General features: G+C 48.9%; 1 protein-coding gene across 1 annotated transcript in view; it reads right to left on the bottom strand.

Moving 5' to 3' along the window:
- Positions 1 to 24,521, bottom strand: part of LOC139269217 (uncharacterized) — a 294,951-nt gene extending 270,430 nt beyond the window's left edge. Inside the window, exons 1-2 of the mRNA XM_070888309.1 lie at positions 24,450 to 24,521; positions 24,066 to 24,210 (exon numbers count right to left, since the gene is read on the bottom strand). Of these exons, the coding sequence (XP_070744410.1) occupies positions 24,066 to 24,210; positions 24,450 to 24,521 (217 nt within the window). The remainder of the gene's footprint in view (positions 1 to 24,065; positions 24,211 to 24,449) is intronic.
- Positions 24,522 to 24,893: the final 372 nt, after the last annotated feature.

Genomic DNA, 24,893 nt, shown 5'->3' with positions numbered 1-24,893 from the left:
TCCGACAGAACCCACTGAAATCACAGGCAATCCTAAACTGACCTTTCAGCACTGTACTGCAATTAATCCGGCCTGTTTTCTTACTGAGGAAGAACCCAGTCATGATTGTTTATCTTTAATTTAAGAGGCCACATCAGTCAGGGAAGATTTTGTTGATGTACCAATTGAAGATCCAGACTGCATTATGTATGTTGACGGAATTAATCCTGAAGGTACACGAATCTCAGGATACGCCATAGTAAACCAGGAGAATCAGGTCTTGGAATCTGCCGCTTTTGAAACCGCCTATTCTGCCCAACAAGCTGAACTATTCGCCCTCACCCGAGCCTGTATCTTGGCGAAAGATCTCAAAGTCAATATCTATACCGACTCTAGGTATGCCTTTGGGGTGGCCCATGATTTCGGACAATTATGGAAAAATAGGGGATTCCTAACCTCACAGGGGAATGAGATATCCCATAAGCAACTAGTATCTGATTTCCCCAAGCACATTGCCATTGTTAAATGTACCGTCCACACCACCGGAAAATCCCCGGTTGATATGGGGAACCACTGTGCTGACAAAGAGGCTAAACAGGCCTCTCGTGACCAACAGATGGTAGTGCCCAAAATGATGAGTCAGACTAAAAAAATCCTGCGAAGGATAAGTTAGCCTCGGAAAAACCAATGCCAACCATCCAAGATGTTATAAAAGCACAGGAGGACGCTCCTGAAAAAGATAAACTGTTGTGGAAATATTATGCATGTACTTATGACAATGTTTCTAAACTCTGGACCACTCCCGCGGAACAGACTTGCATGTCTGACGAGTTGGCTCTATGGGTTATTGATTGTATGCATTTTGCTACTCATTGTGGAGCAAGAACCACGAGTGATACACTTTTGGCAACTTGGTGGCACCCTAGACTCCAGGCGCTCGCCCAGAACATCAGTAGTCGTTGCCTGGTTTGCCAGCAACATAATCCAGGGAAGGGAGTCCCCTGTGATTGGGGTAAAACGCCCCTACCTGAAGGTGCCTTTGAGACATTTCAGTTGGACTACATTGAGTTGCAAAAAGTTCAGTCTTACAAATATGTGTTAGTAATAGTAGATGTGTTTAGCAGATGAATTGAAGCCTACCCTAACCTGGACAATAAGGCTCAAACTGTTGTTAAGGTGTTAATGAGGGAAATTGTTCCTAGATCTCAGCTCGACTGATGACCACCTATGTTCTTTCTCTGACTCAGGCTCTGCGACTAGCTCACAACCAGGTTCAAGATGCTCACCTCGACCTCCCAGTTTTACCTGAATTGTCCCTCGTGGCACCAGGGAAGTATGGATTCGGAAGGGATTAGAGCCACAATGGGAGGGGCCTTTTCAGGTGTTACTCACTACCCCCACTGCAGCCAAGGTTGAGGGGAAAAGTGCCTGGGTTCACCTGCACCACTGCAAGCTCACCACCCTCTAACGAACCTATTTTACTGGTTATTCTAACTCCTGTTTCTGTTCCAGACTTCTTCTTCTCCATAGCTGAACAAGGCCGTTGGCATCCTAATTGGAACGTGGACCAGTTTGAACTTTTACCCGTAGTGATAGACAGCCAGCTACACCGACGGTGACCTAAGAAGAGAGACGGGAAAACTGAACTCTTTTAATCAGCAAAATAATTGGACTATTTATCTGAATCCTGAGCCATAAGATGAAACTGTCTGTATGCCACAGTCTGTATAATAGTGTTGATATATGACAGTTTCGGCGCATGGGAGGGGAGACAGAGATGAGAGCTCCATGTAAACACCTTTTTGTACATGTCTTATGTTTATGCGCAAAATGGGAACTTTTCTAGATGTTGGGTGTGTTCACATTCCCTATACATTCCCTATACATTCCAAAGGGGGAATTCCTTTGCGCCCCGTTCCACTAACCCTAACTGAGACTGTCAGATGGATTCAGAGCCAAACTATCACGAGAGGAGGGGTGCCAATACAATACTGCTGAAGCTCTGGAGGGCATCACAGCTGAAATGGTAGCAATAAGGACCGTAGCATTACAAAACCGAATGGCCCTCAATTACCTGTTAGCTGAGAAAGGGGGAACATGTGCCCTGATAGGATCTGAATGTTGCATTTACATTCCTGATAGTTCAGAAAACATAACCAATCTCGCTGATCACATAAGAAGGAAGGTGAAGAAGTTATCCACACCAGCAGAAGGATCTAGCTGGTTTGATTGGCTATCAGATGGATCTTGGAGATCCTATCTAATTGTTGGTTGCCTTAACCTTTGTTGTAAAGTAATGATGGCAAGGTTAGCAAACCCTCTTGTGGTCAAGGGCTCCCGAGTTATGATCCAACGAACTGAAGAACTACTTGACACTAACAACAATATGATTCAGGAAATAGAGTGTGAACAGATGAATGCGATACTCCTAGAATGATCCTAAGTGTTATCATGGAATGATAAAAGGGGGAATGTGAATGTTTAAAAATGTATAGAGACATTGAAGTTGAGAATGTGGCAATTGTATAGGGACAGTATAAGCTAACAAAGAATTCATGGAGGAATAGCCATGACATCTCAGACTCGAGACTGCGAAATGTTACAACACTAACACGTATTGAAACAAAACCCACAGCTTGCAGAAAAACCTCAAGGTCTTATTAAATCATGTTATTAACCTGAAACATTAACAGAAGGTCTTTGTTTAAAATCATACTTAGGTCGGCTTATGAGTGGGCAAAGGGAAAGAGGGATCAAAAGAGATAGGCTGAACTAGGATGTCACTCTAGCCCGATCTTGTTATCTTTTGCCGAAAATGTATAACCATCGTCCCTTTACAATGTAACGTCACTTTGTCCGTAGGAAGTGGGTGCGTTCGAACAGACTTGCATTCCTTCTGTCTGATAAAGTCCCCGATCGGGATTTGCTTTTTAAATAAAAGCTTGCTTTGTTTAAAGCACAAACGGTATTCGTTTCAGTAATTTTGCTGAACCAGATTGAGGTAAAAGAATCCAGAAATCAACAACTGCAGGAGTTCCTCAGGGCAGTGTCCTAGGCCCAACTATCTTCAGCTGCTTCATCAATGACCTTCCCTCCATCATAAGGTCAGAAGTAGGGATGTTCGCTGATGATTGCACAGTGTTTAGTGCCAGTCGCAATTCCTCAGATAATGAAGCAGTCTGTACCCGCATGTAGCAAGACCTGGACGACATTCAGGCTTGGGCAGATAAGTGGCAAGTAACATTCGCGCCACAAAAGTGCCAGGCAATGGCTATCTCCAACAAGCAAGAGTCTAACCACTGACCCTTGACATTCAATGACATTACCATCACCGAATACCCCAACATCAACATCCTGGCGGGGGGGAGGGGAGGGAACACCATTGACCAGAAACTAACTGAACCAGCCACATAAATACCATGGCAATACGAGCAGGTCAGAGGCTGGGTATTCTGCAGCGAGTGTCTCACCTTCTGACTCCCCAAAGCCTTTCCACCATCTAAAAGGCACAAGTCAGGAGTGTGATGGAATACTCCCCACTTGCCTGGATGAATGCAGCTCCCAACAACACCCAAGAAGCTCAACACCATCCAGGACAAAGCAGCCCACTTGATTGGCACCCCATCCACTACTTTAAACATTCACTCCCTCCACCACCGACGCACTGTGTCTGCAGTGTGTACCAACTACAAAATGCACTGCAGCAACTCGCCAAGGCTTCTTCGACAGCACCTCCCAAACCCGCAACCTCTACCACCTAGAAGGACAAGGGCAGCAGGCGCATGGGAACACCACCACCTCCACGTTCCCCTCCAAGTGACACACCATCCTGACTTGGAAATATATCACCGTTCCTTCATCGTTGCTGGGTCAAAATCCTGGAACTCTCTCCCTAACAGCACTGTGGGAGCACCTTCATCGCACGGACTGCAGCGACTCACCACCACTTTCTCAAGGGCAATTAGGGATGGGCAATAAATGCTGGCCCTGCCTGCAATGCCCACAAAGAATCATAGAATAGTTGCAGCACAGAAAGGGGCCATTCGGCCTGTTAGGCCCGTGCCAGCTCTTTGCAAGAGCACTTTAGCTAATCCTACTCCCCGAGGCCCTGCAATTTTCTTTTCCTTCAGGTACTTATCCAATTCTCTTTTGAAAGCCACGATTGACTCTGTCTCCACCACCCTTTCAGGCAGTGCATTCCAGATCCTAACCACTCACTGTGTAAAAAGGTTTTTCCCTCATGTTGCCTTTAGTTTATCTGCCAATCACCCTAAATCTATGTCCTCTGGTTCTCGACCCTTCTGCCAATGGGAACAGTTTCTCTCTATCTACTCCGTCTAGATCCATCATGATTTTGAACACCTCTATCAAAGCTCCTCTCAACCTTCTCTGCTCTATGAAGAATAATCCCAGCTTCTCCAGTCTATCCATGTAACTGAAGTCCCTCATCCCTGGAACCATTCTTGTAAATCTTTTCTGCACCTCTCAGAGGCCATTAATATCCATCCTAAAGTGTGGTGCCCAGAATTGGACACAATGCTCCAGTTGAGGCCGAACCAGTGTTATATACAGGTTCATTATAATTTCTACGCTTTTGTACTCTATTCATGAAGCCCAGGATCCTGTAAGCTTTTTTAACCACTTTCTCAACCTGCCCTACCATCTTCAACAATTTGTGCACATATACCCCCCGAGGTCTCTGGTTTTGCACCCTCTTCAGGATTATACCCTTTAGTTTATATTTCCTCGACTTATTCTTTCTACCAAAATGTATCACTTCACATTTTTCTGCGTTAAATTGCATCTGCCACATGTCCGCCCACTCCACCAGCCTGTCTCTATCCTCTTGAAGTCTATCACTATCCTCTTCACTGTTCACTATATTTCCAAGTTTTGTGTCATCTGCAAATATTGAAATTGTGCCCTGTACACCCACATCCATCATTAATATATATCAAGAAAACCAACCCCTGGGGAACACCACTGTGTACCTTTCTCCAGTCCAAAAAACAACCCTTCACCACTACTCTCTGGTTCCTGTCACTTAGCCAATTTCGTATCCATGGAACAAAAGTCCCCTTTGTTCTATGGGCTTCAACTTTGCTGGCAAGCCTATTATGTGGTACTTTGACGAACGCCTTTTGGAAATCCATGTACACCATGTCAATCGCATTGCCCTCATCAACCCTCATCAAAAAACTCGATTAAGTTGGTTAAACACGTTTTGCCTTTAACATATCCATGTTGGCTTTCCTTAATTAATCCACACTTGTCCAAGTGACTGTTAATTTTATCCTTGATTATTGTTTCTAAAAGCTTCCCCAATACCGATGTTAAACTGACCGGCCTATAGTTGCTGGGTTTACCTTTACACCTTTTTTTGATCAAGGGTGTAACATTTGCAATTCTCTAGTCCTCTGGCACCATCTCCTTATCTAAGGAGGATTGGAAGATTATGGCCAATACCTCTGTGATTTCTTCTTTCACTTCCTTCAGCGTCCTAGGATGCATCCCGTCTGGTCCTGGTGACGTATCTACTTAAAGTACAGCCAGCCTTTCTAGTATCTCATCTTTATCAATTCTTATCCCATCTAGTATCTCTTCTACCTCCTCCTTTTCTATGTCTATGGCAGCATTTTCTCCCTTGGTGAAGTCAGCTGTAAAGTACTCATTTAATACCTCAGCCATACCCTCCGTCTCCATGCATCGGTCTCTTTTTTGGTCCCCAATCGGCCCCACCCTCCTCACACTACCCGTTTACTATTTATATGCCAATAGAAGACTGTTGGATTACCTTTTTTGTTAGCTGCCATTCTATTCTCATACCCTCTCTTTGCCACTCTCATTCTCTTTTTCACTCTCTTCTGAACTTGCTATATTTAGCCTAATTCTCAGATGTATCCTCGACCTGACATCTGTTTTTCTGCTTCATCTCACTCTCTATCTCTTTGCCATTCAGCAAACTCTGACTTTAGTTGCCCTACCTTTCCCCCTAGTGGAAATGTACCCAAACTATTTCTTCTTTAAAGGCAGCCCATTGTTCCACTACAGTTTTGCCTGCCAATCTTTGATTCCAATTTACCTGGACCAGATCCGTTCTCACCCCACTGAAATTTGCCTTCCTCCAATTAAGTTTTTTTACTCTGGATTGCTCCCTGTCCTTTTTCATAGCTAACCTAAACCTTCTGATACTATGATCACTGTTCCCTAAATGTTCACCCACTAACATTTGTTCCACTTGGTCGACCTCATTCCCTAGAACCAGATCCAGCAATGCCTCCTTCTTCGTTGGGCCGGAAACATATTGATCAAGAAAGTTCTCCTAAACACACTTCAGAAATTCTTCTCCCTCTCTGCCCTTTACACTAACACTATCCCAGTCTATATTAGAACATAAGAACATAAGAAATAGGAGCAGGAGTAAGCCATTGGCCCCTCAAGCCTTCTCCGCCATTCAATAAGATCATGGCTGATCTGATCCTGGCCTCAACTCCACTTCCCCGCCCATAACCTTTGACTCCCTTATCATTCAAAAATCTTTCTATCTCCACCTTAAATATATTCAATGACTCAACCTCTACAGCTCTCTGGGATAGAGAATTCCAAAGATTCACGACCTTCTGAGAAGAAATTTCTCCTCATTTCCATTTTAAATGGGCAGCCCCTTATTCTGAAACTATGCTGCCTAGTTCTAGATTCCCCCACGAGGGGAAACATCCTCTCTGTATCTACCCTGTCAAGCCCCCTCAGCATCTTGTACGTTTCAATAAGATCAATTGAATAAGATAGTTGAAGTCACCCATTATCACTAATCTATAATTCTTGCATCTCTCTGTAATTTCTCTGCAAATTTGCTCCTCCATATTTTTCCCACTTGTTGGTGGCCTATAGAATACACCTAGTAGTGTACTGGTACCTCTATTATTTCTTAATTCGACCAGCTCCGCTGGGCAGGCCACATTGTTCACATGCCCGACATGAGACTCCCAAAGCAAGCGCTCTACTCGAACTCCCACACGGCAAGCGAGTCCCTGGTGGGCAGAGGAAACGTTTCAAAGACACCCTCAAAGCCTCCTTGATAAAGTGCAACACCTGGGAGTCTCTGGCCCAAGACTACACTAAGTGGAGGAAGAGCATCTGGGAGGGCGCTGAGCACCTCGAGTCTCGTCGCCGAGAGCGTGCAGAAACCAAGCGCAGGCAGCGCAAGTAGCGTGCGGCAAACCAGTCTCCCCATCCACCCTTTCCTTCAACCACTGTCTGGCCCACCTGTGACAGTGACTGTAATTCACGTATTGGACTGTTCAGTCACCTATAAACTCATTTTTCGAGTGGAAGCAAGTCTCCCTCGATTTTGAAGGACTGCCTATGATGAAGTATTTCTTAACTCTAACCAAATAGATTCTGTCCTTGACCCCTCCAGGACATCCTCTCTCTCTAGTACTGTTACATTCTCCTTAACCAAAACTGCCACACCACCTGCTATCTTTCCTATCCTATCTTTCCTGAACACCTTACAACCAGGAATATTTAATCCTGCCCTTTTTAGAGCAAGGTCTCCATTATTTAAGCGCCTTGGGATGTTTTACTACGTTGAAGGCGCTATATAAATAAAAGCTATTATTATTTATTATTATTGCCATAACATCATATTTTCATGTGGCTATTTGCACCTGCAGCTCATCAATCTTGTTTACTATGCTTCGTGTGTTCACATACATATACTGTAAACCTATCCTAGACCATCTTTAAAAAAGGGGACAAGTCCGACTGCGGCAACTACAGGGGAATCTCCCTGTTATCAGCCACTGGGAAAGTCGTCGCTAGAATCCTCCTCAACCATCTTCTCCCTGTGGCTGAGGAGCTCCTCCCGGAGTGAGTACGGATTTCGTCCACTACGGGGTACAACGGACATGATCTTTACGGCACGATAGCTGCAAGAAAAATGCAGGGAACATCACCAACTCTTGTACATGACCTTCTTTGACCTCACAAAGGCCTGTGACACTGTCAACCGCGAGGGACTATGGAGCGCCCTCCTCCGTTTCAGCTGCCCCCCAAAATTTGTCACCATCCTCCACCTGCTCCACGATGACATGCAGGCCATGATCCTGACCAACGGATCCACCACAGACCCAATCCATGTCCGGACCAGGGTCAAGCAGGGCTGCGTCATCGCACCAACCCTCTTCTCGATCTTCCTCGCTGCAATGTTCCACCTCACACACAACAAGCTCCCCGCTGGAGTGGAACTAAACTACAGAACCAGTGGGAACATGTTCAACCTGCGTCAACTCCAGGCCAGATCCAAGACCATCCCAACTGTCATGTATCCTACATGGTTACTGCTTGTACTATTACAAGGTGTGCCACCAGAGGGCACTGCAGTGGGAGACTTGTAGATTACCTGTACAGGTGTGCCAGGCCTAGTATAAAAGGCAGGCAACCATGTGTGATCATCACTCTGGATAAAGGACTAAGGTCACTACAGTTCAAGTACAACACGTTGTCTTATGAAGTAATTATCAGAGCATCTAAAGACATAACAATTGACGACGAGATTACGGACTTTCACGCGAAAATGGCTAACTTTGGTACGCTGCAGCAGTTCGCCGATGGTGATGATTGGGACGCCTTTGTGGAGAGGCTCGACCATTTCTTCACAGCAAACAACCTGGCAGGCGATAATCCGGCCACACTGGCTAATAAGCGCAGCTATCCCGCTCACCAGTTGTGGACCCACTGTCTATGACCTCGTCAGGGACTTGCTGACACCAACGAAGCCAACGACCAAGACGTACGAGGAGCTTGTAACGCTGATCCAAGAACAACTCAAGCCCAAAGAGCATCCTCACAGCCAGACACTGGTTTTACACACACTGACGGCCCGAAGAACGGGAAATCACGAAATATGCTGCAGACCTCAGGAGGCTGGCGGCACCATGTGATTTCGGCGACCACCTGACCGAAGTGCTGCGAGATATCTTTGTCATCGGAATCGGCCACGAGGGCCTTCTTCACAGGCTACTATCTGCGGATACCACAGTCACACTGCAGAAGGCCATCTCCGTGAGCCAGGCATTCATGATTTCAACCTGCGGCTCTAGGCGGGTGTCTCAACCTCAGGACTCAAACCCGGCAAGTATTGTACACAGAATGGCGCCTTTTAGAGGCTGGACTGTAGAACGTGAATCTTCTCAGGGGAGAGAGAACAGGTCCCCGAGTCCCTTAACTCTGAGTCCACCGAGATGTGGAGGGAATCACAGGGCTCACCAGTGCCGTTTTAAAGACTATGTATGCAAAGGGTGCAGCACAAAGGGCCATCTCCAGCGAATGCGTAAAACAAATATGACTCACTCCGTTGCCGAAGAGTCTGCAGATGGCCATGAATCCAGCGCGGATAATAAAGTGACAGTCAGAGAGGCAGCCCAGCCCCACGATGAGGTATATAGCATGTTTACCTGCACCACAGAATATTCCCCGTTGAGGATGGAAGTCGAGATAAATGGCGTTCCAGTCTTCATGGAAGTGGACACGGGGACGAGCCAGTCAGGAATGAATCAAGAAGCCTCTGAGATGCTATGGGACAATCAGGCTGAACGACCCAAGTTGGTCCCGGTTCAGGCAAAGCTGCGCACCTACACCAATGAACTGATCCCAGTCATTGGTAGTGCTGATGTAAAGGTACTCCATGATGGCGCGGTGCACAAGTTACCACTGTGGATTGTTGCAGGTGATGGACCAACGCTACTCGGAAGAAGGTGGATGGAGAAGAACCATTAGAGCTGAGAAGATTTCATCCCTCCAGCGATCGACGTCCTCTGTTCTCAGAGGCAAAGCAAGCCCCCACCTGAGGTTGGATCCGGCACCAGAGAGCAGACCAGCACAGCACCCGAGGCACAGACCGCTCAGCACGACTGCGTGGAGATGATCCAGCTGAGACGACCCGAACGCACCTTCCAGGCTCCAGTGGCAGGACTCCGGAGGAAGAAAATTGGATCCAAGGGCGACTTCCCAGCTTCGGTGGCAGAACCCGGGGAGAAGAGGATCACAACAGCCGACATCGTGGATGGAAGAAAGATGGCGCCCAACCACGAGGTGAGGCGCTGAAGAAAAAGATTACGGCGGCCAGACCACGAGGTGCAGCGCTGATGGAGCAACACGTGGCACCAAGCGAAGAAGAGGATTGGGGTAAAGAAAGCAAGGCTCTCTTAAAGGAGGCCTGCAACCCACCACACTTAAAGGGACAGTCCAACATTCTCACTCAATGTAATAACAACTGTGAGTTGGATGTAAAATATGTAATTGATGATCAGAATTGTGTACATGCAATAAGCAAAGAAAAGTCACGCGATTTCGATCGGAGCCACAGGTTATTTACGATGAGTAATGAAACGTTGTGCGATGTAGGATTTTCAACTGCATTTAGACAATGCAGCGGGCAAACACCCGTCGGGAGCACACAGGTCCAGTGAGCTACCCAATGCTGCAGCCTGTGTCCCTGGGACCAGAATGATGCACCAGAGTGTGGCCACAAGCAGCTAATACAGACAAGCTGCAGAGCAAGCGATCTCAGGAGGGCAACGGCACCAGTATCGATACCCTGCCCCTGATCGGCTCCACCTCCCCAAGCCTGAAAGAGCAAACTGTGTTAAGGCACAGCCCTCCAGACCCCATCGCCACCAAGGCCGCACCTAGGAACGTAGGGTCACCTGCAACGATCTCCCAAATGGGACGGTGACCAGCCAGGATCCCAAACCAAATAACGCCCAGGCAAGCAAGTCAGCAGTTCCCTGTGCACTGCTAGACAACTGCTCCTCAGGTCACAGGCATCTGTGAACCTGCCCGGCGCTAGGAGCAACGGCAAATGCCCCGAGAGCAGGCAACTTGAGCCAACCGGGTTCCCACTGCCAGCACAGGGCACCGCGCCACCACCAGACTACCTGGACACCATCCAGCAGTTCTGGCACTAGTTTGTCCTCATGCACCGGTGCTGACCCTAGCACTGACTCCAAGTATATTCCAAGTAGGTACCTCACCATTCTAATGTACTTGCCTCTCTACGGTACCACGAATGTAATACTGTATAAAGCAATTTTTTTTTTGGACTAGAATGTATATGGATGTAATGAACCAATGGCACAATCTGTACGTGGGGGAAGGGGGTAGTGGGGGGGGGGGGGGGGGAGAATGGAGTGGTCATGGATGCACAAACAGAAACCACCAGCACCTCTACTGCCAACGAAACACCACCTACTCACCCAAGATGGAAACGACCCTCTAAGGGTCAACCAGATAGAGCTAAGCCCAGAGCACAGTCAATGCAAAGGCGATTTGCACTCAGGACATGGGGGAAGAGTAATGTCATGTATCCTACATGGTTACTGCTTGTACTATTACAAGGTGTGCCACCAGAGGGCACTGCAGTGGGAGACTTGTACGTTACCTGTACAGGTGTGCCAGGCCTAATATAAAAGCCAGGCCACCATGTCTGATCCTCACTCTGAAGTTACAAATAAAGGACTACGGTCACTACAGTTCAAGTACAACACATTGCCTTGTGGAATCATTATCAGAGCATCTAAAGATATAACACCAACCTCTGTCGAACTACAGTAGGCGGAGGATGCTTGCATATGCGCACATTCAGAGACTGAACTCCAAGTCATAGTCAACAGCTTCACTGAGGCATACAAAAGCATGGGCCTTACAGTAAACATCCGTAAGACAAAGGTCCTCCACGATCCTGACCCCGCCACACAGCACTGACCCCCAGTCATCAAGATCCACGACGCAGCCCTGGACAACATGGACCATTTTCCATACCTCAGGAGCCTATTATCAGCAAGTGCAGACATCACCGATGAGGTTCAACACCGCCTCCAGGCCTGAGGTAGACAGTGTTTGAAGATCAGGCCCTCAAATCTGCCACCAAGTTCATGGTCTACAGGGTTGCAGTGATACCCGCCCTTCTGTATGGCTCAGAGACATGGACCAAATACAGCGTCATGTATGTAACCTTTATGTAACAACACTGCAATACTGTATATACGTAAGAAATGCACACCTTGACCACAGGGGTTAACTTGTGGGAGACACTCCTCACCTGGTCATCCAGGTATATAAAGTGAGGTCCCACGCAGGGTCATCACTTCTTGGTCCTGTGAATAAAGGTTCAGGTCATGGAGTGACCTTGTCCATAGAATGTGCCTCGTGTGCATTTGTAGTATTGTGTAAGGACTTTAAACAGCAGACACCTCAAATCGCTGGAGAAATATCACCAACGATGTCTCCGCAAGATCCTGCAAATCGCCTGGGAGGACAGACGCACTAACATTAGTGTCCTTGATCAGGCCAACATCCCCAGCATTGAAGCACTGACCACACTCAATCAGCTCTGCTGGGCGGGCCACATTGTTCGCATGCCTGACACAAGACTCCCAAAGCAAGCGCTCTACTCAGAACTCCTACACGGCAAGCGAGCCTTAGGTGGACAGAGGAAACGTTTCAAGGGCACCCTCAAAGTCGCTTTGATAAAATGCAACATTCCCACCAACACCTGAGAGTCCCTGGCCAAAGACCGCGCTAATTGGAGGAAGTGCATCCAGGAGGGCGCTGAGCACCTCGAGTCTCATCGCCGAGAGCATGCAGAAAACAAGCACAGGCAGCGGAAGGAACGTGCGGCAAACCAGACTCCCCACCCATCCTTTCTTCAACCACTGTCTGTCCCACCTGTGACAGAGACTGTAATTCCCGTATTGGACTGTTCAGTCACCTGAGAACTCACTTTTAGAGTGGAAGCAAGTCTCCCTCGATTTTGAGGGACTGCCTATGATGATGATGATCCTGGACCATCCTGTGTTCTCTCTTAGTCTGACCTCACCTCATACCTTACTAATTCTTATATTAGTGCTATCTGTCTCTCTCAATCCTTTGTGCCCTTTGTTTCTTTGTTTAAGGTGCCAGTTGTGGTTTAGTGCGTAGCACACACTCGCCTCTGAGTCAGAAGATTGTAGGTTCAAGTCCCACTCCAGGGCCTTGAGCACAAAAAACTAGGCTGACACTCTAATGCAGTGCTGAGGGAGCGCTGCATTATTGGAGGTGCCGTTAAGATGAGACCTTAAACCGAGGCCCCATCTGCTCTCTCAAGTGGACATAAAAGATTCCATGACACTTTTTCGAAGAAGTGCAGGGAGTTATCCCCAGTGTTATCAACATAACAAAAATAGATTATCTGGTCATTATCACATTGCTGTTTGTGTGCAAATTGGCTGCCACGCTTCCCACATTCACCATCATCATAGGCGGTCCCTCGTATTGAGGATGACTTGCTTTGCCAAAAAGGGATGCGTTCACAGGTGTTTCAATGAAGGACCTAATATTCCAGGTCCTGAACTACATGTTGAAGGGTGGAAGATGTCTGTGCATGGATTTTTTTAATGTATGGTGGCCGTTGCAAACCAGCCACCACACGGGCTTGACAGAGCGAGGTCTTGGTCCAGTGGCAAGGATTAACCAAGACGACTGGAGATCAGCTCTGCTGCAGCGGACCTAGTGCGCACACATATCGCAGTGTGGGCTGGCCCGTGCTGCCCCTGGGCCCTCGCCTCTTCTGGGTTTCTGACATTGCAACAGTGACTACACTCCAAAAGTACTGAATTGGCTGTAAAGCACTTTGAGACGTGAGGTGGTCGTGAAAGGCGCTATATAAATCCAAGTCTTTCTTTCTTCTTTCTAATGCTACATCCTGGTGCCCATTCCCCAGCCAAATTAGTTTAAACCCTCCCCAACAACACTAGCAAATCTCCCAGCGAGGATATTGGTACTGGCTCTGTTTGAGGTGCAACCTGTATGGCCTGTACAGGTCCCACTTCCCTCAGAACCAGTCCCAATGTCCCAGCAATCTGAAGCCCGCCCTCCTACACCATCTCTCCAGCCACGCATTCATCTGGTTTAGCCTTCTATTTCTATACTCACTCACCATAGGTCCCCAGTCTGATCCCAGTTCCCCAGTTTGACCCCAGGGTCCCCCAGCTTGACTCCAGGTTGACCCCCGTTTGACCCCAGCATCCCGCAGTTTGACCCCAGGGCCCCAGTCTGTCTCCAGTTTGACCCGAGGGTCCTGCAGTTTGACACCAGGGCCCCAGTTCTCCAGTCTGTCCCCAAGTTCATCCCAGGGTCCCCCAGTTTGACCCCAAGGTCCTAGTTAGGTCCCAGTTCCCCAGTCTGTCCCCAGTTTGATCCCAGAGTCCTAGTTTGGCCCCAGTTTCCCAATCTGTCCCCAGTTTGATCCCAGGGTCCTAGTTTGGCCCCAGTTCCCCAGTCTGTCCCCAATTTGATCCCAGGGTCCCCCAGTTTGGCCCCAGGTACCCAGTCTGAACCCAAGGTTCCCTGGTTGACCCCAGTTCCCCAGTCTAACACAATGGTTGACACAAGACTCCCAAAGCAAGCGCTCTACTCAGAACTCCTACACGGCAAGCGAGCCCCAGGTGGGCAGAGGAAACATTACAAGGACACCCTCAAAGCCTCCTTCATAAAATGCAACATCCCCACCGGCACCTGGGAATCCATGGCCAAAGACCGCCCTAAGTGGAGGAAGTGCATCTGGGATGATGCTGAGCACCTCGAGTCTCGTTGCCGAGAATGTTATACATGAATAAAGAGTCTGACTGGATACTGTGAACTCAAAGTAAAGTGTGACCGTAGTCTTTTATTGCAGGTCTCCAGAGTGCCTCTCCAGCATGTGAGGCCTCCTTAAGTACCTGTGCTCCCAAGAGATTGTGGGATCTCTTGGGATTCCAGGGGATGAGCCCTCTGGTGGCTGTACAAGGTATATACAAGTTTACAAGGAGTTAAACTAATATAGCAGGGGGATGGGAACCAATGGAGGGAGACAGAGGGAAACAAAAAGGAGATAAAAGCAAAAAACAGAAAGGAGATGAGAAAAAGTGGAGGGCAGAGAAACGCAAGACAAACAACAAAAAGGGCCACTGTACAACAAAATTCTAAAAGGACAAAGGGTGTTAAAAAAACAAGCCTGAAGGCTTTGTGTCTGAATGCAAGGAGTATCCATAATAAGGTGGGTGAATTAACTGTGCAAATAGATGTTAACAAATATGATGTGATTGGGATTACGGAGACGTGGCTCCAGGATGATCAGGGCTGGGAACTCAACATCCAGGGGTATTCAACATTCACGAAGGATAGAATAAAAGGAAAAGGAGGTGGGGTAGCATTGCTGGTTAAAGAGGAGATTAATACAATAATTAGGAATGACATTAGCTTGAATGATGTGGAATCTATATGGGTAGAGCTGCAGAACACCAAAGGGCAAAAAACGTTGGTGGGAGCTGTGTACAGACCTCCAAACAGTAGCAGTGATGTTGGGGAGGGCATCAAACAGGAAATTAGGGGTGCATGCAATAAGGGTGCAGCAGTTATCATGGGTGACTTTAATATGCACATAGATTGGGCTAACCAAACTGGAAACAATACGGTGGAAGAGGATTTCCTGGAGTGCATAAGGGATGGTTTTCTAGACCAATATGTCGAGGAACCAACGAGGGGAGAGGCCATCTTAGACTGGGTGTTGTGTAATGAGAGAGGATTAATTAGCAATCTCGTTGTGGGAGGCCCCTTGGGGAAGAGTGACCATAATATGGTGGAATTCTGCTTTAGGATGGAGAATGAAACAGTTAATTCAGAGACCATGGTCCAGAAATTAAAGAAGGGTAACTTTGAAGGTATGAGGCGTGAATTGGCTAGGATTGATTGGCGAATGATACTTGAGGGGTTGACTGTGGATGGGCAATGGCAGACATTTAGAGACCGCATGGATGAACTACAACAATTGTACATTCCTGTCTGGCATAAAAATAAAAAAGCGAAGGTGGCTCAACCGTGGCTATCAAGGGAAATCAGGGATAGTATTAAAGCCAAGGAAGTGGCATACAAATTGGCCAGAAATAGCAGCGAACCCGGAGAATGGGAGAAATTTAGAACTCAGCAGAGGAGGACGAAGGGTTTGATTAGGGCAGGGAAAATAGAGTACGAGAGGAAGCTTGCATGGAACATTAAGACGGATTGCAAAAGTTTCTATAGATATGTAAAGAGAAAAAGGTTAGTAAAGACAAATGTAGGTCCCCTGCAGTCAGAATCAGGGGAAGTCATAACGGGGAACAAAGAAATGGCGGACCAATTGAACAAGTACTTTGGTTCGGTATTCACTAAGGAGGACACTAACAACATTCTGGATATAAGAAGGGTCAGAGGGTCTAGTAAGTAGGAGGAACTGAGGGAAATCCTTATTAGTCGGGAAATTGTGTTGGGGAAATTGATGGGATTGAGGGCCAATAAATCTCCAGGGCCTGATGGACTGCATCCCAGAGTACTTAAGGAGGTGGCCTTGGAAATAGCGGATGCATTGACAGTCATTTTCCAGAATTCCATTGACTCTGGATCAATTCCTATCGAGTGGAGGATAGCCAATGTAACCCCACTTTTTAAAAAAGGGAGAGAGAAAACAGGGAATTATAGACCGGTCAGCCTGACATCGGTAGTGGGTAAGATGATGGAATCAATTATTAAGGATGTCATAGCAGCGCATTTGGAAAGAGGTGACATGATAGGTCCAAGTCAGCATGGATTTGTGAAAGGGAAATCATGCGTGACAAATCTTCTGGAATTTTTTGAGGATGTTTCCAGTAGAGTGGACAAGGGAGAACCAGTTGATGTGGTATATTTGGACTTTCAGAAGGCTTTCGACAAGGTTCCACACAAGAGATTAATGTGCAAAGTTAAAGCACATGGGATTGGGGGTAGTGTGCTGACATGGATTGAGAAATGGTTGTCAGACAGGAAGCAAAGAGTAGGAGTAAATGGGTACTTTTCAGAATGGCAGGCGGTGACTAGTGGGGTACCGCAAGGTTCTGTGCTGGGGCCCCAGCTGTTTATACTGTATATTAATGATTTAGACGAGGGGATTAAATGTAGTATCTCCAAATTTGCGGATGACACTAAGTTAGGTGGCAGTGTGAGCTGCGAGGAGGATGCTATGAGGCTGCAGAGCGACTTGGATAGGTTAGGTGAGTGGGCAAATGCATGGCAGATGAAGTATAATGTGGATAAATGTGAGGTTGTCCACTTTGGTGGTAAAAACAGAGAGACAGACTATTATCTGAATGGTGACAGATTAGGAAAAGGGGAGGTGCAACGAGACCTGGGTGTCATGGTACATCAGTCATTGAAGGTTGGCATGCAGGTACAGCAGGCGGTTAAGAAAGCAGATGGCATGTTGGCCTTCATAGCGAGGGGATTTGAGTACAGGGGCAGGGAGGTGTTGCTACAGTTGTACAGGGCCTTGGTGAGGCCACACCTGGAGTATTGTGTACAGTTTTGGTCTCCTAACCTGAGGAAGGACATTCTTGTTATTGAGGGAGTGCAGCGAAGGTTCACCAGACTGATTCCCCGGATGGCGGGACTGACCTATCAAGAAAGACTGAATCAACTGGGCTTGTATTCACTGGAATTCAGAAGAATGAGAGGGGACCTTATAGAAACGTTTAAAATTCTGATGGGTTTAGACAGGTTAGATGCAGGAAGAATGTTCACAATGTTGGGGAAGTCCAGAACCAGGGTTCACAGTCTAAGGATAAGGGGTAAGCCATTTAGGACCGAGATGAGGAGAAACTTCTTCACCCAGAGAGTGGTGAACCTGTGGAATTCTCTACCACAGAAAGTTGTTGAGGCCAATTCACTAAATATATTCAAAAAGGAGTTAGATGTAGTCCTTACTACTAGGGGGATCAAGGGGTATGGCAAGAAAGCAGGAATGGGGTACTGAAGTTGCATGTTCAGCCATGAACTCATTGAATGGCGTTGCAGGCTAGCAGGGCCGAATGGCCTACTCCTGCACCTATTTTCTTTGTTTCTATGTTGCTGCATACATAACAACATTCCCCCCCCACAAAGTCAACAGTGTAACTATTTACAAAATGAGTCAATCTGGGGCCTTTCTTTCCTTGGTTGATCGTCTCGGTGCAAATGATGGTTTTGGTGACTCGTTTTTGGGCCCTCGCTGGGCTGCTGTGCAGCTGGCCTTGCAGGGCTGTCTGCTGTGTTGGGCCCTGCCGAGCTGCTGCGGATGATGGGTTCTGCTTCGTGGCCAACCGCGGTGTCAGTTGCCACTGGTGTGTATGTTGGGGGGTCAAAGAAGGTAGGGTCCAAAGTGGGTTGCTCAGGATAGTCCGTGAATCTGAGTTTGATTTGGTCCAAGTGTTTCCAGTGAATGAATCCATTTGAAAGTTTGACCCGAAACACCCTGCCCACCTCTTTGGCCACAATAGTGCCGGGAAGCCACTTGGGACCTTGTCCATAATTCAGTACAAGTACAGGATCATTGATTTCAATTTCGCGTGACACATTTGCGCTATCATGATATGCACTTTGTTGAAGCTGCCTGCTCTCTATCTGTTCATGTAGATCGGGGTGAACTAACGAGAGCCTTGTCTTAAGTGCCCTTTTCATGAGCAGTTCAGCAGGTGGAATCCCAGTGAGCAAGTGGGGTCTCATGCGGTAGCTAAGCAGAACTCGGGATAGGCAAGTCTGCAGTGAGTCTTCAGTTCCCCTCTTCAAGCCCTGCTTGATAGTTTGCACTGCTCTCTCTGCCTGACCATTGGATGCTGGTTTGAACGGGGCAGATGTAACATGTTTGATCCCGTTATGGGTCATGAACTCTTTGAACTCAGCACTGGTAAAACATGGCCCGTTGTCGCTCACAAGGACATCAGCTAGTTCGTGTGTGGCAAACATGGCCCGCAGACTTTCAGTGGTGGCAGCGGACGTGCTTGCCGACATTATCTCACATTCAATCCATTTGGAGTACGCATCTACAACCACAAGGAACATTTTACCCAAAAACGGGCCTGCATAGTCAACATGGACCCTCAACCACGGCTTGGAGGGCCAAGACCATAAACGTAATGGCGTCTCCCTGGGTGCATTGCTTAGCTGCGAGCATGTGTTACATCTGTGCACGCAGGACTCGAAGCCCGCATCGATACCAGGCCACCACACGTGGGATCTGGCTATCGCTTTCATCATTAGGATGCCTGGGTGGGTACTGTGGAGGTCACTATTGAAAGTGTCTCTGCCCTTTTTGGGGACCACTACCCAATTGCCCCACAGAAGGCAGTCTTCCTGTATAGACATTTCATCTTTGCCCCGCTGGTATGGCTTTATCTCTTCCTGCATTTCCACTGGGACACTGGACCAGCTCCTGTGAAGCACACAATTTTTTACTAGGAACAGTAAGGGGTCCTAACTTGTCCAGGTTCTAATCTGTCGGGCTGTGACGGGTGATTGCTCACTATCGAATGCTTCCATAACCATGACTAAATCTGCGGGCTGTGCCATTTCCATCCCCGTGGTGGGCAATGGCAGCTTACTGAGAGCATCAGCACAGTTTTCTGTGCCTGGCCTGTGGCGGATGGCAAAGTTGTATGTGGGCAATGTGAGCGCCCATCTCTGGATGTGGGCCAATGCATTAGTATTTATCCCCTTACTCTCGGAAAACAGGGATATTAGAGGCTTATGGTCCGTTTCCAATTCAAATTTTAGCCCAAACAGATACTGATGCATTTTCTTTATCCCATAGACACACGCTAACGCTTCTTTTTCAATCATGCTGTAGGCCCTCTCAGCCTTAGACAGACTCCTGGATGCATAAGCAACTGGTTGTAATTTCCCAGATTCATTAGCTTGTTGCAATACACACCCGACGCCATACGACGACATATCACATGCTAGTACCAAACGCTTACATGGGTCATACAACACAAGCAATTTGTTTGAGCATAACAATTTTCTAGCTTTTACAAAGGCATTTTCTTGGCTTTTGCCCCATACCCATTCGTCTCCTTTACGCAATAAGGCGTGCAGTGGTTCTAACAGTGTGCTGAGACCTGGTAAGAAGTTACCAAAGTAGTTCAGGAGTCCTAGAAACGAACGCAGCTCCGTCACGTTCTGTGGCCTCGGTGCGTTCACGATTGCCTCTGTCTTCGAATCAGTGGGCCTGATGCCGTCCGCCGCAATTCTTCTCCCCAAAAACTCCACTTCAGGCGCCAGGAAAACGCACTTCGAGTGTTTCAACCTGAGCCCCACGTGGTTGAGTCGACTAAGAACCTCCTCCAGGTTCTGCAGACACTCAACTGTGTCCCAACCTGTAACCAAGATGTTGTCCTGGAAAACCACCGTGCGCGGGACCAACTTCAGTAAGCTTTCCATGTTTCTCTGGAATATCGCCGCGGCTGATCAAATTCCAAACGGGCATGTGTTATAAATGAAGAGAACCTTGTGCGTGTTGATGCAGATGAGGCCTTTCGATGATTCCTCCAGCTCCTGCATCAAGTCCAGCTTCGTGAACGTCTTTCCTCCCGCCAGCGTAGCAAAAAGGTCGTCAGCCTTTGGTAGTGGGTACTGATACTGCAGGGAGAAGCGATTGATAGTTACTTTGTAATCACCACAGATTCTGACGGTACCGTCTCCCTTGAGGACGGGAACAATCGGACTGGCCCACTCATTGAATTCGAGCGGCGAAATGATGCCCTCTCGTTGCAGCCGGTCCAGCTCGTTCGCTACCCTTTCTCTCATCATGTACGGTACTACTCTCGCCTTGTGATGGATGGGTCACGCCCCCGGAATTAGATAGATCTGCACTTTTGCTCCTTGGAACTTCCCAATGCCTGGTTCGAACAGCGAAGGGAACTTGTTTAAGACCAGGGCACACGAAGTGTTGTCAGCGTGCGATAGCGCTCGGACGTCATCCCAGTTCCAGCGCATCTTTCCCAGCCAGTTCCTACCGAGCAGCATGGGACCATCGCCCGATACCACCCAGAGTGGTAGCTTGTGCACCGCTCCATTGTAGGAGACCTTTACAGTAGCACTGCCAATTACGGGAATCAGTTCCTTTGTGCTCTCAGTTTCGTGCGAATGGGAGTCAAGACTGGCCTTGAGGCCTTTGCTCATATTGGACTGGCTCGCACTCGTGTCCAGCTCCATTGACACCAGGACTCCATTTAATTCAACCTTCAGCATTATTGGGGGACACTTTGTGGTAAATGTGTGCACCCCATATACCTCTGCCTCCTCGGTCTGAGGTTCTGGTTCCTCGTGATCCGGTGTGGATCTGTCCTCCTCTGCAATATGGTGGTTTGCAGGATTTACAGGATTTGCAGCTCACCTGCATACTCGTTGGAAGTGTCCCATTGTTCCACAGCCCTTGCAAACGTACCCTTTGAAGCGGCATGAATGGAAACGATGATCACCCCGCAGCGCCAACAAGGTGTTAATGGCCTTGCATTCATCACCCTTGATGGTGGACTCAGACATGTGTGGATACGCAGCTGCAGGCAAGTGGGGCCTGCTCTGTACGTTGCGATTTGAAAACAACATCACTTTGTTCACATACTTGTAGCAGCACTCGTGTGTTGAGAGATTTGCTTAGTATTGTCACTGGTGGCAATGAACGCCTGGGCTATCGCTATGGCCTTACTCAAGGTTGGGGTCTCTACAGTCAAAAGTTTGCAAAGTATCACTTCATGGCCAATGTCAAGTACGAAAAAGTCTCTGAACATGTGCTCCAAATGTCCTTCAAATTTGCAGTGTCCTGCAATGCGTCTTAGCTCGGCGACATAACTCGCCATTTCCTGGCCTTCAGACCTTCTGTAGGTGTAGAACCGGTACCTCGCCATCAGAACGCTTTCCTTCGAGTTGAAATGCTCCCGGATCAGTGTGCACAAATCATCGTACGATTTCTCTGTGGGTTTTGCTGGAGCGAACAGATTTTTCATGAGGCCATACGGTGGTGCCCCGCAAACGGTGAGGAGAATCGCCCTTCATTTGGCAGCATTCGCTTCTCCTTCCAGCTCATTGGCCACGAAGTATCGGTCGAGTCACTCCACGAAGGTTTCCCAATCATCTCCCTCCAAAAATTTCTCCAGGATGCCCACTGTTCTCTGCATCGTTGGGTTCGTCCTCTGTATCTCGTCGCCAATTGTTATATATGAATAAAGAGTCTGACTGGATAAGTGAGCTCAAAGTAAAGTGTGACCTTAGTCTTTTATTGCAGGTCTCCAGAGTGCCTCTCCAGCCTGTGTGGCCTCCTTAAGTACCTGTGCTCCCAAGGGATTGTGGGATTCCTTGGGACTCTGGGGAATGAGCCCTCCGGTGGCTGTACAAGGTATATACAAGTTTACATACATAACAGAGAACATGCAGAAAACAGGCGCAGGCAGCGGAAGGAACGTGCGGCAAACCAGACTCCTCACCCACCCTTTCCCTCAACCACTGTCTGCCCCACCTGTGACAGAGACTGTAATTCCCATATTGGACTGTTCAGTCACCTGAGTGGAAGCAAGTCTTCCTCGATTACGAGGGACTGCCTTTGATGATGAGTCTGACCCCATGTATGCAGGTTGACCCCAGTTCCTCAATCTGACCCCAGGTACCCAGGTTGACCCCAGTTCGCCAGTCTGACCCCAGGTACCCAGGTTGACCCCAGTTCCCCAATCTGACCCCAGATACCCAGGTTGACTCCAGTTCCCCAGTCTGACCCCAGGTACCCAGGTTGACCCAGATACCCAGCTTGACCCTAGTTCCGCAGTCTGACCCCAGGTTGAACCCCAGTTCCGCAGTCTGACCCCGGGTTGAACCCAGTTCCCCAGTCTGACCCTTAGGTCCCCAGTCTGACCTCAGGTATCCAGGTTGATCCCTAGTTCCCCAGTCTGACCCCAGGTACCCAGGTTGATCCTAGTTCCGCACTCTGACCCCAGATACCCAGGTTGACCTCAGTTCCCCAGTCTGACCTCAGGTACCCAGGTTGACCCCACTTCTCCGGTCTGACCTCAGGTACCCACATTGACCCTAATTCCCCAGTCTGACCCCAGGTATCCAGGTTGGCCTCAGTTCTCCAGTCTGACCCCAGGTACCCAGGTTAACCCTAGTTCCCCAGTCTGACCCCAGGTATCCAGGTTGGCCCCAGTTCTCCAGTCTGACCCCAGGTACCCAGGTTGACCCCAGTTCTTCAATCTGACCCCAGGTACCCAGGGTTGACCCCAGTTCCCTAGTCTGACCGCAGTTCCGCAGTCTGACCCCAGGTATCCAGGTTGAACCCTAGTTTTCCAGTCTGACCCCAGGTACGCATGTTGACCCTAGTTCCCCAATCTGACCCCAGGTACGCATGTTGACCCTAGTTCCCCAATCTGACCCCAGGTACGCATGTTGACCCTAGTTCCCCAATCTGACCCCAGGTACGCATGTTGACCCTAGTTCCCCAATCTGACCCCAGGTACGCATGTTGACCCTAGTTCCCCAATCTGACCCCAGGTTGAACCCAGTTCCCCAGTCTGACCCCAGGTACCCATGTTGAACCCTAGTTCTCCAGTCTGACCCCAGGTACCCAGGTTGACCCTAGTTCCCTAATCTGACCCCAGGTACCCAAGTTGACCCCAGGTTGAACCCCAGTTCCCCAGTCTGATCCCAGGTTGAACCCAGTTCCCCAGTCTGACCCCTAGGTCTCCAGTCTGACCCCAGGTATCCAGGTTGACCCCTAGTTTCCCAGTCTGACCCCAGGTACCCAGGTTGAACCCCAGTCTGACCCCAGGTTGACCCCAGTTCCCCAGTCTGACCCCAGGTTGACCCCAGTTCCCCAGTCTGACCCCAGGTTGAACCCCAGTTCCCCAGTCTGACCCCTAGTTCCCCAGTCTGACCCCAGGTATCCAGGTTGACCCCAGTTCCCCAGTCTGACCCCAGGTTGACCCCAGTTCCCCAGTCTGACCCCAGGTTGAACCCCAGTTCCCCAGTCTGACCCCTAGTTCCCCAGTCTGACCCCAGGTATCCAGATTGACCCCAGTTCCCCAGTCGGAACCCAGGTTGACCCCATTTCCCCAGTCTGACCCCAGTTCCCCAGTCTGACCCCAGGTACCCAGTCTGACCCCAGTTCCCCAGTCTGACCCCAGTTCCCCAGTCTGACCCCAGGTACCCCAGGTTGAACCCGGTTTGACCTCAGGCTTCTCCAGGCTGCAGCTTCTTACCCACACAGGCCCACGCCACGGTAAGGCAGGCGAGCGGCCACATGGCTCTGGGCGGCTCCTCAACAAACCACTGGCTCCAATCTCCAAGGCAACAGACCAGGCCCAAGCCCCGCCCCGTCCGACGCGGGAGCCACGCCCCTTTCCGCTGCAATGCGAGGGGTGGGGCCAGAGAGAGGGGCGGGACTGATGTCAGTGGGGGCGGGGCCAGGTGACCCGCATCCGCGGCCGTTTCTATGGAAACAGGCGCAAAGGGTGAGGCCTGTGCACCTCCCCCCTACAGCCCCCGGCCCGGCCCCCAGCCACTACTTTGGGCCAGATCAGTGTCAGTGGCGGGTCGATGCCCTTTGATCCGAGATGTTTCTGTCAGAGCTGTGAATAACTCACGGTGCGCGGTTCAGGTCCGTTTTTACTTCCATTGCCGTCCTCGCAGCCCAGCATCAAGCGGAGTAAACCCATCCTTAACCCTCGCCTCAGATTTGGGGACAAGTGCATTTCATTCCGTTGTCACAGGAAAAACATTGCTGAGCGCGTGTGGGTCAGATTTGTGATCCCCCCACTCCCGGGGTCACCTCCTCCTCCTTCCCCCCACCCCCAGGGTCACCTCCCTCCACTCCCGGGTCCATCTCCCCCCGTTCCTGGGGTAGTGATCACTTTAACTCCACACTGCTCACTGAGCTACCGGTCCCTTAACTCCAGGCCGATCCCTGAGGAATCGTTCTCTTTACCCCCAGACTCGATCCTGAGGTAGCAATCCCTATTACACCAGACTGTCCCTTTGTGAGCGGTCCCTTTAACTCTGAGCCAGTCCCAGGGGTAGCGTTCCCTTTA

This window comes from Pristiophorus japonicus, chromosome 8, assembly GCF_044704955.1.
Source record: "Pristiophorus japonicus isolate sPriJap1 chromosome 8, sPriJap1.hap1, whole genome shotgun sequence".
NCBI classification, from domain to species: domain Eukaryota; kingdom Metazoa; phylum Chordata; class Chondrichthyes; family Pristiophoridae; genus Pristiophorus; species Pristiophorus japonicus.
The sequence above is the reverse complement of the archived record's forward strand: the minus strand, read 5'-3'. Positions and strand labels throughout refer to the sequence as shown.